Consider the following 14,288-nt stretch of genomic DNA (forward strand, 5'->3'; position numbering starts at 1 on the left):
TTTATGAACAGAAAGTGTTTGAAGTGAACTCATCTTAATAATTAAAGGAAGAAACAGTTAAAGGATTAATCCACTGTGAGCTGAGACAGTCTTCATGTTGGGACGTCTGAGCGTTTCCTCTCAGTGTTTGGGTAAAATCCTAAAATAAAGAGGGATTAAATAATGAAAGAAGGACTGAAAACCTGAATAATCTGAAGCTGCAGCCCCTCAGAACGTCTGATGTTGTTTATCTGCTGAAAATCACCAAACAGGACTTTTGATTGAGCTCCAGATTTATGCCGCCCACGTTTCTCGGGGGCAGAGAATCATGTTTTGATTGGCTGCTAGATTACAAGCAGAGCCACGACTCTGCCGCCCTTGGGAAACTGTGTGTGTGTGTGTGTGTGTGTTTGTGTGTGTGTGTTTATGTGAAACCCAGGGACAGCTCACACACTGTTTGTGTGTGTATGAGTGTGTGCTGCGATTAACAGGTGTGAAATGAACAGCCAGACGCCCACCTGCGTCACCGTCTGACTCCGAAAAAAAACATCCCCGGTTAATTCAGCATCGAGGAGCGGATAGAAAACAGGAGTGTGTGAGGGGAGGGGATATCAAAGAGAGGCAGTGTGTGTGTGTGTGTGTGTGTGTGTGTGTGTGTGTGTGTGTGTGTGTGTGTGTGTGTGTGTGTGTGTGTGTGTGTGTGTGTGGAGTAAGGGGGGATTAGAGGACACAAAGTTGGTAGTTTGATGATGGAGGCTCAGAGTTTACGTCTGGTCGATCAGGGGATGAATCAGACTTTTTCACCTTTCTTCTTCACTCCTTTCTCTTTCTGTTTTCACTCATTTTAAAGCAACAAAAACCTTTAAATCAATCTTCAAATTGAAGTTTTGACGTCTGTTATTGTCGCTTTGACCCTGCCTCCTCTCTCCTCTCTGGCTTTCGTTGTCTTTTTCGTTCCCTCTTTGTTAGACGCTAATTTCTGCCTCTTTGTGCTGAACGATAAGAGACAAAGTACGTTACAGCTGATTTATTCCTTTAATGAACTACACTCTGATCAGTGAATAATCATCCTAAAGATCACTGAAGGCTTATGATTTTTTTCTCTTCAACAGAAAAACAAACACTTCACATCAATGAACTCTGAGGATCGTTGCTGTTAACCAATATATCCACCAGGGGGCGCAGCCAAGAGTCAAAAGTTTATGACAACAACAAACTCAAAAACAAACATGGAGACTGTGGGGGAGGTGTTGCTAACGCATCGCTCGTATAAAAGACAAAAATGGAGGACTTGTCGTAGAAGGTGGTGGGATGTTTAATACATCTTAAAAGTTCCCTCATTGTTATTTCTTCTTCGTGTCTCACTAAAGCTATGTATTAGGCAACACTGCCCCTTATGGTTTCTGGTGGTACTGCTCCGTTTGGTCCGTGTCTGTAAACGTCATGGAAACGTGCAGAAATACAGACAAAATGATCGCAGAGCACAGACAGAAGGCTCATGATCTGAACATTGTGCATAAATGGGCCGTAAGACGAGCAAATCTCACCTCACAAATCTGGTAAATGTTTTCAACACGCATATGGTGTCTAGATCGCTTCTAAAGAGTCAAACTGTACTTCTACTTCAAAAGGTGTGTTTTTCACTATAAGGATAACGTCTGAGTACAAGAAACCATGTGATTAAATCTTTCTTATCCCACAGAAAGATTTGTTTTGACTCTTCACAAGAAACCCACGCCATTTTTGTCTTTCAAAATCTGGAAATCAAACATTTTCTGGTCGTGTCGGTCGAGTGTGGCTCATCTAAAAATATCGTTTTTAAATCAAACAAAGGCAAAAACACGAGCTTGGATTTCATTTTCTGCAGCGTATTATTCTGAAATCTTTCCAAAACCTCCAAGTCAGCGCTACCTGACCAAAAACACTCCTCTCAGTCACACACACACTCACACACACACACACACACACGAGGCTGTCGGTAGTCTCACAGGTCAGCATAAGGACCAGATGTTGAGGTGAAATATTTCTAAATTCTCCCTCTGTCCTCGCCCAGCGTCAGCAGAAACACCTCAGTCAAATAAATACCACACACACACACACACACACACACACACACACACACACACACACACACACACACACACACACACACACACACACACACACACACACACGCACACAGAGCTGTGAGGAATCAAAGACCTCACACCATGAGTGTGTGTGTGTGTTCACACTCTGGCGTCATCATACCCGACGCGTTCATCACATCTCTCCGAGCTGAAGATCGATCTGAGGCTGGACCTTAGCTGGACTCTGCTGCTCAGCGCCGCCATGACGGTGTGTCAGCAGAGCTCTGATGGACCACACACACACCCCCCTGTGTGTGTTTCTACTCTTTAATATCTGATTCATAACCAATCTGCAGCTCCTCTTGTTCTTTAACGGAGGATAAAAATCTTCAAACCTGTGAGAATCGTCCTGTGAGTTTGGAGCTTTTGCACTAAGCGAAAACTCTGATATTAAAAGCAGAACAGAGTGTTTTCATTAACATACATTTAAGCTAATTAAATATTCATGAGCTCAATAAATCCACTTTATAAGTCCTGAGCTGAGTGATGAAATATTTATCCATTTTAAAAATGAATGATATCAGTTTCTCTAAGCGATGACTGAAGGTCTGACTCCAGGGAGGGTGGAGATGATTTCTTTTCAGGGTTAATCTGTCGGCGCTTACAGACGACACATTTTCGACAAGAGCCGTCCTCAAAAACACACACCTGAGAGGAAACAGAACACCTCATTTCTCCACAATCTGCACAATCATTTCCAGATGAGCTGTGACTGCGCGTGCTCGCCGTGCTAACTCCTCCCCCTTTCCTGGCAGTGACAGTGACACTGATTTAGCTCTGATTGTGCCTCATTGTGCCTTTCCAAACACACACACACACACGCCTCCATCATCACGCCTCTCCACGGTCTCTTCACTCCTAATGAGGCGGCCTGATTATGCCGCCTGTTGGACTAAATTAAAAAGACTCATTTACAAACGGAGCGCGGCGGCTGGCCTGGCTGATATGGCCCGGCTGTGTAATGGTCCAGTCACTCAGGAAACATCCACAACCTCACACCTTCACACCTTCACACACAGCACGAGAGCTACTGTCCAGAATAGGTTCTGCAAACGTTAATGATCATTTCTAGTCCAGTGTTTCTTTAATCCAGAGAAACAAACTGTGATGAGCAGCAGGCGACGGCGTCTGAAACACGGAGCACGCCCTAAAGGTTAAACACGGCACAAACTGAGCTGCAGAGCAAACAGCTTCCTGTGTCTGCTGCTGTTTTAATGAGTCGTTATCTATTTATTTGGGTCAAAATGTCCTCTGATGATGCTAATGAAGCTCACTGCAAAAACAGCTGAACTCACAAACAGCCACGCCATCAGAGGGAGGTTAAAGGAGCCAAAACGATGACTTTAAGTATTAGTATTGAGATTAAAATTTGAGATTGAAAAACACACAATGGCACTGATTATAAATGTATTTATTGAAAAAAAAATAAAAATAAAAGGTGTATCATAAAAAGTTTTAATGGTATCAACACAGGAAACTGCATTGATAACGTTTTGTTGAAAAACACGGACATCAAATGTTTTATATAATTTCCTTTTTTTGTAAAATTTAGCATTCTGTTGTTTTTAAATCCAAATCATATTTTATTTATTAGATATCACTGTTTCATTAATCACAGTTTATCATTTCAGTGTTTTTCTTAGGTGAGGGTTTGAGGGGGAGGGGCTAGGATGGCGTGATTTGCATACTATTTGCATATTATTGGCAAATAACGTAGCACTCGCCTGGACCTTGCAACCAACAAGACCCTGAGGGTAAGACATCTGCAGTTCACCTGGAGCTTCAAAAACCACAAGAATAAAGTCTTAATACAAGAAACTTTTCTCTTATTCCTTTGGCAGATTATTTTTTTCAACTTGTCACAAAAAATTTAGACTAGGGCTGCAACGATAAAATCGATAAAAATCGATTAGTAAAAGCGTCAAAAACGTTTTTCCATGATTGATGCACTGTGCTGCGTCATTACTGTATTAGTTTGTCTACAGTTCATTCGTCTTTTTCCTTATTGTTGGATTTTTTAGTGGTTGGTAACAAGCTGAAGGTGCATTACTGCCACCTACTGGACTGGAGTGTAGATGACCTGGGCTGTGGGGCTGTATGCGTCACATGTAAACAGATCAGCAGAGGCAGAGGAGAAGCCGAGCCAGCAGGTGAGGGAAACAAGTAAACATGTGAATAACATCAGAGCCGGAGAAGCCGTTTGTCCAAAAAAATCCAGAGTTTGGGAGAATTTCACGCTGAGTAAAGCTCACAGCGTGTTAATTGTGACTCCTCTTTATGTTGTGAAATGCATGATATGGCCTTAGGACTCTTTAGTCTTTATATTAAATCGTCACCTTTTCTGAAAACCACAAGGAGTTCATTAAACCAACGTTAGCATTAGCGTTAGCTGCTACAGATAGTGGTAGGGCAGAGGGACTGAACTGTTTGACCTGCAGATGAAAATATTTAGGACGCATTTTTATTGATTTGCCTTTTTGGCCCAGTAAGTTCTTAATCTGATGATATAACAATATATTTTTTGTTATTTTGCCCAAACTGTTGATTCTTTAAGCAACAATACATTCATATATTTTTTTTATTCTTTATAAAAGTAGCATCTGGTCAGTTTAATTATGTTATAATATGTTGTTTCTTTGTATATATTTTGCGTTCTTATCCTTTTTTTCCCCGATTGATCGATTAATCATAAATATAACCGTCAGATTAATCGATTACTAAAATAATCGTTAGTTGCAGCCCTAGTTCAGACCTCATTTTGTCTTTAAAAAACTTAAAACAAGACATTTTACTGGACTGGTCAGGTGAATGTGGCTCAGATTAAATCTAAAAAGACATTTTCTTCTGAAAATCAGACAAAACACTTGATAAGGAGAGTTTACAAAGTTTGATTGTTTTTGCCCTTTATACAAATAAATGAACTACTTAGTCACTTTGCATTGTGGGAAAAATGTCTTAAAGAAAAAAAAGTAGAGTGAAAAAAGAGCTGCTTTCCAAAACAAATGTGAAACAGAAAAACACTACTGATACTGGCCACAGGGGTCACTGCAGAGCCTTTGGACATAATTTGTTACCAACTTATCCTCCTTCAGTGTTCACTCACAAACATTCTGACTCATAAAATCACAAAGAACATGAAGTAATGAACCTTTAACTCCTAAATCTACTTGTTTTTCTTGAATGTTTTCACTTCATGAGGCTCTTTCATAAAAGAATAAATCTGAAAGCTGCAGAAATCCAGAGCGATATCAGGAGATTTGTCTCCTCTTTTGGTGAAAAACGTTGCCTGATGGGAGCGACGCAGCGTCTGAATCCTAATCAATGAAGCAGCATCACATAAAGCAGCTAATAGGTTTAATGAACACTTTCTCAGCTGGAGAGAGGCTCATTTCGTCTTCCGCTGCCTCTCTGACATAATTAGTGTTAGTCCACTGAACGTGCACACACTGTGGATCATCAGACGGCGTTTATACGCATAATTCTGATGTCAATTTTTATTGGCCGTGAACGAGATTTGGCTGAAGATACTGCAGGGAAAATATGGCTCTCGCTCTGTAATCACAGCTTCTCTAATTTCATGAAAATGTGTAAATGCAGAGCGGCCAGATCCTGCAGGCTGCTCCCTGTTATTATTGTGTTTCACGGGCAATAAGGCCGAGATTTATGGAGGGGTTTCACCGCCACGTTATGAAGTTATGAAGCTCGGGTGAGTGAGAGGAATCTGGCCGATTGACCACAGGGAGAGCTGTTGTTGTAGAGTACGCTTAGCGCCGGATGAAAGGAAAGGAAGGAGGTGTTACCTTGTCATATTTGGCGACTATCTCAGCTCGCTCTTGGTCGAGTTTCACCGCCGCATCCTGCTCGGTATCAGACGCTGCAGAGAGAGAAGAGAAAAGAGGAGAGGTTTGTGAGCGTCAAACCGAAGCAGCTGTGTCCGTCTCGTGGAGCTGTGGGAGAACTGTGACCACACTTTTAACATTTCTGATCTTTACACAAAGTCAGGGAAGGAAACTGGAAACTGGAAAACTGTCTCACAATAAATCATGTTTATAGAGTGAGTGATGCCATCGTGGAAACGCCAAATACTGCTGCAGGTTTTAGACTCTGAAACACAAAGTGATCGCCATTCAGCTTCACATCCAAACACCACGACTCACAGCATTAACTTTTACGGGAATAACCCTGCTCAATCGCCTCTATTCATGTGTGTCAGTGTCTGTGTCCGCCTTAAACCCCCTCCTCAGCCTGGATGTTGATGATTTGGTTGTGTTGGGACATTCACGGGCAGAGAGTAAGCATGGTTACCTCAGCCAATCACAGCGTGCCCAGTGCAGAAGTGACTTTGCATGTTGATTAGCAAGTGGTAGAAGAAGCTAATCAGAGCAGCTATGTTAGCAAACGTAGCATGGAGGAAGAAAAACAACAAAACCAAACAACAATCTTTTTCCTAAACAAGAATGATGCTTGGCTCAACTTTCACTCACTTTCAGGAAAAAGAGCGATGTGAGTTAGCTTTCTGCTAACCAGGTATGAGTCAAATATCCATGATTAGCTTTTGCTAACATGCTAAGTGAGGGTGCACGGCTCTTGAGTCTCTCCAACGTAGAAACGTGATGCTACAGGTGGTTGCTGGGATAGTTAGTGTGTTCAAGTAGGCACAGTTGGAAGCTGTGGGTGTGTGCTGCCGCTGGCACTGAGCCAAGGAGGAGGAGCCTAGTTTGAGTGTTACGTTTACTGACAAGTAAAGAAAACTCCTGCAGACCCTATGTTTAAGGCTTGAAATTGAAGTCCACACCGGCAATATCTAGATTTCAAATTAAACCATTGAATCAAACTCAGAAATTGGTGGATTTCATTTCTTGAAAGTCAAAGACAGCATACTAACAGAAAAAAGTTTCCAAAATTTACGCCAAAATCTAAAAATTTCATTCTGTTATCGAAAGCTTTACTACTTTAAATCTCATGTGGTAAGTTTATCGATGCAGACGTTAAAAATATCTGTGACCCAAAGTGAAAAGGAACTATAATCTCTAGATTTATGATTTTAAATTGAGTCAAATTACAGCAAAACTGTGGGAATATCTTCCACAAAACTAGTGTTGCATTTACAGCTTCTCTGCAAATAAAAAGAAATGAACTAAAATTTTTAATGTGACCACAGGTTTTGCTCATATCATTGACAGAATAAGAAAACTCTGATTTAAACTTTGAATAAAAACAGTGAGGGTTTTTCCGAGATGTTAAACGTCAGTTTCTTTTTCTCCTCGTCTCACATCCATCAGATTATTCTGCCGTCACAGACCTGCTCTGTGCTCCTCCAGCTCTCCCACAATGCACCAGAGCCAAGAGCTGACGTGGACTCCTCTGAATACACACTCCAAGCCAGACTGCTGGCCCTGACCTCAGCCCTGCAGAATAACGTATGTGTGTGTTTGTGTGTGTGTGTGTGTGTGTGTGTGTGCAGAGAGGGCTGATGAGTGGAGCTCCTTCACAGTGAAAAACCAGGTCTGAGTTCATCTAACATCTCTGTGCATCAACATTTAAGGTTTAAACACACACACACCTTCACACTCTGTTTGAGGAGAGGACGTGTTGTGTTAAGGTTTGATAAAGTGCTCGACTCGTAGTGGAGGAGCTGGATAATGAATCACACAGCAGCAGCAGAGGAAGCAGCAACCTGCATGCAGCTGTGTGAGTTCACACAATAACACACTCCTCACACACTCCTCACACACTCCTCACACCCTGAAGGGGTCGGGTTATTCATAGAGAAGTGTTACAGAAAATTGGAAAGAGGCAGATTTGTCTGAAGACGCTGGATTTATCATTTGATCTGAGCTCAGAGTGTTTCTGTCGTCTGTTGTTCGCAACTAAAGATTTATTTCTGGTTTCTGTCTCTTTAAACTTTTCATTCATCACTGGTTCATGTAAATAAATTACTGACACCTGTAAATGTGTTGCTGGCTTCAGTGGGTGCAGGACTGACTCATGTCTTCTTAAAGAAGTTGCTTCCATTTGTTGCTGACTTCTGTTCGTCACTGGCTGCTGTTGTTTCATATGTTGCTGCCTAAATTGCTGACTTCTGAGAAAACATCTGTGTCTTCTTTTAGTAAACTGTCTTTTTCTGAGGACAAGATGCTGGTTTCTGCAACTATATTGCTGGCATCCTTCAGGCGTGCTGCCTTCTGAGGAAACTTTGGTGTCTTCAGCTGATATTTCTAGGGACACATGCTGGTTTTCTAAACAAGTTGCTGACACCCTGAAGATATTTCCATCACCTGTTGATACGATGCTGTGGTTTGATACATTCCCAGCTGAGTTGCTGACTTTATAAAGTCTCCTATGGATGTTTCTAGAAACACATTGCCAGTTTTTGTAAACAAGTTACTGGTTTGCAAAGATGTTGCTTCCTTATGTGAACACATTCTTATTCAAGTTGCTGACTCCAGATTGACACCAGGACAGATTGGTGACATGTTGCTGACACCCTAAAGATATTTCCATCATCTGTTGATACGATGCTGTCGTTTCTGGTTGCTGGTTTCTGTAAACAAGTTGCTGTCATCTTAAAGATATTGTTATCTCACGTGAATAAATTTGGTTTCATGTAATAAAGTTGCTGGCACCTGTTGATGTCTCCAATGGATGTTTCCAGAGACACATTGCTGTTTTTTTGTAAACAAGTCACTGGCTTTACAAAGATGTTGCTTCCTCATGTGAATACATTCTAGTACAAGTTGCTGACTTTACCAGGACAGATTGGTATCTTCAGCAGATATTTCTAGGGACAAATTGCTGGTTTCTCTTAACAAGTTGCCGTCATCCTAAAGATATTGCTATCTTATGTGAATAAAGTGTATTTTCCTGTTATAATGTTGCTGGCATCTGTTGATACAATGCTGTGGTTTGATACATTGCTAGCTGAGTTGCCGACTATGATGACACCAGAACAAATTGGTGTCTTCAGCGGATATTTCTAGGGACAAATTGCTGGTTTCTCTTAACAAGTTGCCAGCATCCTAAAGTCATGGCTATCTTATGGGAATAAAGTTTAGTTTTCTGTAAAAATCCTGCTGACACCTGTTGATATGATGCTGTGGTTTGATACATTGCTCACTGAGTTGCTGACTCTATAATGTCTCCGATGGATGTTTCCAGGGATACATTGCCGGCTTTGCAAAGATGTTGCTTTCTTAAGTGAGCACATTCTAGTTCAAGTTGCCGACTCTACGTTGACACCAGGACAGATTAGTGTCTTAAGAGGATATTTCTAGGGACAAATTGCTGGTTTCTCTTAACAAGTTGCCAGCATCCTAAAGCCATGGCTATCTCATGGGAATAAAGTTTAGTTTTCTGTAAAAATGTTGCTGACACCTGTTGATATGATGCTGTGGTTTGATACATTGCTAGCTGAGTTGCTGACTCTATAATGTCTCCTATGGATGTTTTCCTGTTTTGATGATGTTGCTTTCTTATGTGAACACATTCTAGTTCAAGTTGCTGACTCTACATTGACACCAGGACAGATTGGTGTTTTGCAGATATTTCTAAGGATGGATTGCTGGATTTTGTCAACCAGTTGCTGACTTCTGCTGATACATACCTTAATTCCTGGTTTCTCTAAATAAGTTGCTGGTTTCTCTTGATACAATGCAGCTGTCGCCAAGTTGCTGATTCCTAACAACACATTATTTCTTTGCAGATATTTCCAGAGATGCATTGTCAGTTTTTGTCAATAAGTTGCGTCTGCTGACATGGGGCTGCTGCGGCTAAGTTGCTGACTTAAACGTTGTTGTCTGTAGACACATGGTTCGACTCGAGGGATACATTGCTGGTTTCTGTAAACTACACTGGCAGCAACCTTAAGATGTTGCTTCCTTCTGTTGCTGGATAAGTTGCTCTTATCCAAAAATGTGTCTCCTGTAGATACACGGCTTGTTCTGGGGAGAAGTTGCTTTGCTTCACAAGGTGAGTATGGGGAGTTTGGTTGCCGTGACCTCTTTGACCTCTGACCTTTCATGAGGAACAGTTTGGGTTGCTGAAAACACTTTAAAACTCTTCGCAAACGTCTTTTAATCAGCGTTTTTCTTGATGTTCTCTCTGAAGGAAACTCAAAGAAAACCTGCGTCTCTAACTTTCTCCACCTCAGACGCTCTCCGCTCTGAGCGTCTTTAATCGCAGCCTCTGGCCTCTTTCAGAAAGCTCCCGTCATTCACAGCCCTGCAGCTGCGTAACCCTGATAATTCTCCTCATTTGACAGTTTTTCAGGAACTGTTTGACTCCGCTCATTCTCCGACTTCCTCCCTCGGTCTCTGGGGGGTTCGGAGGGAGGAGCGGCTCGACTGGAATTCCAAATTGCTGTGAACAAATGCGCTCCTTATTGAAGCGGCTGGCGTTTTTATGACAGGATGGTGAGTGTCAGTGAAAGCATGTCGCTGTGGGCTGCCGAGAGCCCGCGCAGCAGGAGAGGACGCTGCACAACAAGGGGAACTGTCTGGGCCAAATAAACAAATACAGTAAAGCTCTTCTCTGCTGGGAATTTAACCCCGGGGGGCCCGGCCGTTCCCATAGTGAGCCGCAGAGGAATTGAGGAGGAAATGGGATTCAGCCTTTTCTTTGCCCAGAAGCTTAGCCCTAATTCTGAGCCCCTCACAGTCGTATTAGTATTCCACTGTGGCCTGACTTAAGCTAAATGCAATTAGACCCCTTTTCATGCTCCGAGGATCACACTGGCATCCGTGACCAAGATGGAGAGTGTGTGGATGTTTTTATTTGTGGCGAAGGAGGTCTGGTCGAGGGTTCACAGAGTTTACAGCCTCTTGTGTTTTACGTCATTGCTTTTTAAAGGTGTTAAACATGAGAGCGTGACCCGAGGACGACTGCTGCAGGAAGCACTGTCCTTTTAAAATATCACTCCTCTCCTTGTCATCCTGCTTATCATCATTACAAGGTCAGAAAGCCCCGCTGAGCTGACCTTTAACCCCCCTCCTCCTCTCTGAGCTGCCAGCAGTGAGGCCCATGTCGCTCCAGCTTTCTGTCCCCGTCCCGCTGTGATGAAAATGTCCCCGAACGCCACCCAGCCGGCCCGCTCTGCCCTTCACCGCTGCTGCTTCATGATGCATTCAGGCCGCGTGGGAGTTTGACTGTCAGCGCCATCAGGAAGGAGAAATCAGGAAGTGAGCTGAGAGCTTCCTCCTGCAGGTTCTCAGGTACAAAGATCACACTGAGCCTTTTGTTTGATTTGCTCTGAAGCCAGAGCTCAGCACTTCACTTTTCACTCAGGGGGAAAACCTGTTTTTCAAACTGAGCCACTGCAAGAGGCATGAGGAAAGAAACGTGCAGAAAGAAATTTCCTACAACAAACCCCTCTCTTTAAGCTTTCCTTATCCTTATCACATCCACAGCGCGTCAGAGTAAAGTCTGATTCTGTTACACGGGATGATGCACAGTGAAACAGCAGAAAGACCAAAGTCACAGACACATTCCTGTAATCTCCACGTACTCTCCTGAAAATATCTAAAAATATAAGACCGTGAGCTCTTCCCCTCAGACTCTAAAGTTGCCCATTCATGCATTCACCACAGCCTCCCGTACAGGGTGGTCTGCAACAGGAGGAAGGGCAAGGTACTTTCAGGACGCAGGATGTGACGTTGAAATCCTGCAGTTAAAGCTACGGGGTCATGTTTACGTAACGTCAGAGAGAAACCTACGCCATGACCTTTTTTCCTCATTAAACATCAGACATCTTCACTGTTATTATCAGATCCTACTTACACATTGGCCCACCTGACTTCTTCTTGAAATTTCATGAGAAATCCAGCAAAAAAAAAAAAAACTCCAGGCAAAGTCAGGCCGAGAAATTCACCTGTTTGCATTCACACACCAAGATTTATGGATGTTTTGTGCATGTGTGAATGCAGCTAATTTTAGGAAACTAACAATCTCCTGAACATCCTGACAGGCGATCCTGAAAGTGTATAGAATTATAAACATAGTAAAAATCCAGTGAATCATTATCAAACTGGAATTTTGTTTACATTTTTAAAATTGTACATGTGATGTTTTAGTCTTTTAATTTTTAATTAATTTGCATACATTACAATTTTTTTTTTGTAATTTTAGAAATAATTTTAGAAATAGAAATAGAAAAAAAAATGTAATTTAAAAAAATCGATACGATCAAAAATGTGTGTAATTTCAAAATTTCAAAAACGGTTTTGAAATATAAAATGCAACTTTTTTTAAGTTTAACAAAAAATGGGAAAAAAAAAAAAATGTGTGTCATTAAAGAAATTGGTAAGTTCAAAAAATGTGTTAAATTTAAAAATGTAAAAAATGTTTTTAAATGTAAAAAAAACATTTTTTTTTAAATTGGAAAAATGATTTTTTACTTAAAAAAATAAATATATATATATATATATATATATATATATATATATATATATATATATATATATATATATATATATATATATATATATATATATATATATATTCTGAAATTCATATAATTTGAAAAAAAAAGATATTTAAAAAATGTGAAAAAATCCTCTTTAAATAAGAAAAAAATGCCAAAATTTATCATCTTAAAAAAAAAACAAAATACTTGAATTTGATAACATTTATTGTTTGAATTTAGTGATTTAAGGGACACACAAATAGTCTTGAAAGTTCACAAGAAAGGTTCTGCCACTGTCAGAAAGTGTTAAAAAAAACAACAACTCATATTTAACCTCTGCAAACATTTGTACATATCCAAACCATTTATCTGAATATTTTAGTGCAATATGACTCCTGTAATGTCTTCTTTCCTCAAAGAATTTCTTTGACTCCTATTTATCCAATTTTTTTCATTTGAATATTTTAAGTTTTTATATTTGCATCTTCTCAAAGAGACCTCTCCATCTGGTTCTGTCCCTCTTCAGGACGTGATCTCCCGTCTGACCCCCTGCTGTGGCAAAGTATTGTCAAACATTCGCTGCTGTTTCTCTTCCCATTTGACAAATTCTGCTGCAAACATTGGAAAGAAAATGAAACGTGTTGCAGGCGATAATTTCTAACTCTGGAAACCACTTCAGCACACACTCTGTGACAGGAAGTGTTGTTTGCTGTATGTTTGTGTGTGTTCCTCATTATTATCCCGGCTGAGGACTAGCTCTGACAGCCAACAACACAATGACTATAATCACAGCGCTCCTCGTTTCCCCTGCTCTCCTCCTGCTCTCCTCCTGCCTCCTCTGGCTGCTGTAATGAGCCTCTTTGTTCTTTATGTTAAGGAGACGCCTCTCGTTTCAGCTCTCTGCTGCAAACTGATTTTTATGTTTCTAAAAGATGCTTTCTGCAGGGGAAGAGGAAAACAATGTTAAAGCTGTGGTAATGACGGAGGCTCAGCAGCAGCTCACACACGATCGCAACATTTATCTGCTTCAGAGTTCACACCACAGATAATAAATACACAGGAGCTGATAATCCTGTTGACACAATGATACACTAATACACACACACAGACTTATACACAGTACATGATGTCACACACTTCACTCCAAACAAGAGATGAGGCAGCTGCAGACACTTCACACTGCACCATTATGTGTCATTACTGAGCTCCCTAAACAATCATCTGTCTCCATCTGTCTGTTTCCAACCTGAGCGCCAACACGTCAACATGCCAACACGTCAAGACATCAACACGCCACAGAGTCAACACCAAACAGGCAGCACGGTTTATAACAATCACACAGAATCTGACCTTTGTCCCAGACTTTAATCCAGTTTAAAGTTTGTGATGTTGCACATGTTGTCTTTACACGTCCAAAATCTTCATGTTTTTGTGGCAAAAAGGAAAAACTTTGATATGAAACTGCACAAAAGAGCAGCTGTCTGATAAAGTTAAATGTAAAGATGGGAATTGATTAGATTTTGTCAATACCGATGCCCTTAACGATTCCTGTTGTGAATTTTCTTGGTACAAAAAGTAGCTTTTACAGGTTTTCTGTGTCAACAACATTTAATTGAGTTTATACTGCAAGTGAATAAAACATAATTGGTCCCTGAGTCTGGATATTTCTGGACATAATCAAACAGAAACAGGTCAAAATCTCACACAATGTGACGTTGATGTACTGTGTTGTAACGTATTAATAAATCAAGTAGGCCATCTAGTGTCTCAAAGTGGTTATA

The 14,288-nt window shown here is 41.0% G+C and overlaps 1 protein-coding gene across 4 annotated transcripts in view; it reads right to left on the reverse strand.

Moving 5' to 3' along the window:
* Positions 1–14,288, reverse strand: part of usp6nl (USP6 N-terminal like) — a 93,685-nt gene that overhangs the window by 20,240 nt on the left and 59,157 nt on the right. For all 4 annotated transcript variants that reach the window (XM_074698461.1, XM_074698460.1, XM_074698457.1 and 1 more), the window contains one exon: positions 5,909–5,982. In XM_074698461.1, the coding sequence (XP_074554562.1) occupies positions 5,909–5,982 (74 nt within the window). The remainder of the gene's footprint in view (positions 1–5,908; positions 5,983–14,288) is intronic.

Source organism: Halichoeres trimaculatus, unplaced genomic scaffold (assembly GCF_033239565.1).
Source record: "Halichoeres trimaculatus isolate MK-OKI-2021-1 unplaced genomic scaffold, fHalTri1.1 fHalTri1_scaffold_21, whole genome shotgun sequence".
Classification (NCBI taxonomy): Eukaryota; Metazoa; Chordata; class Actinopteri; order Labriformes; family Labridae; genus Halichoeres; species Halichoeres trimaculatus.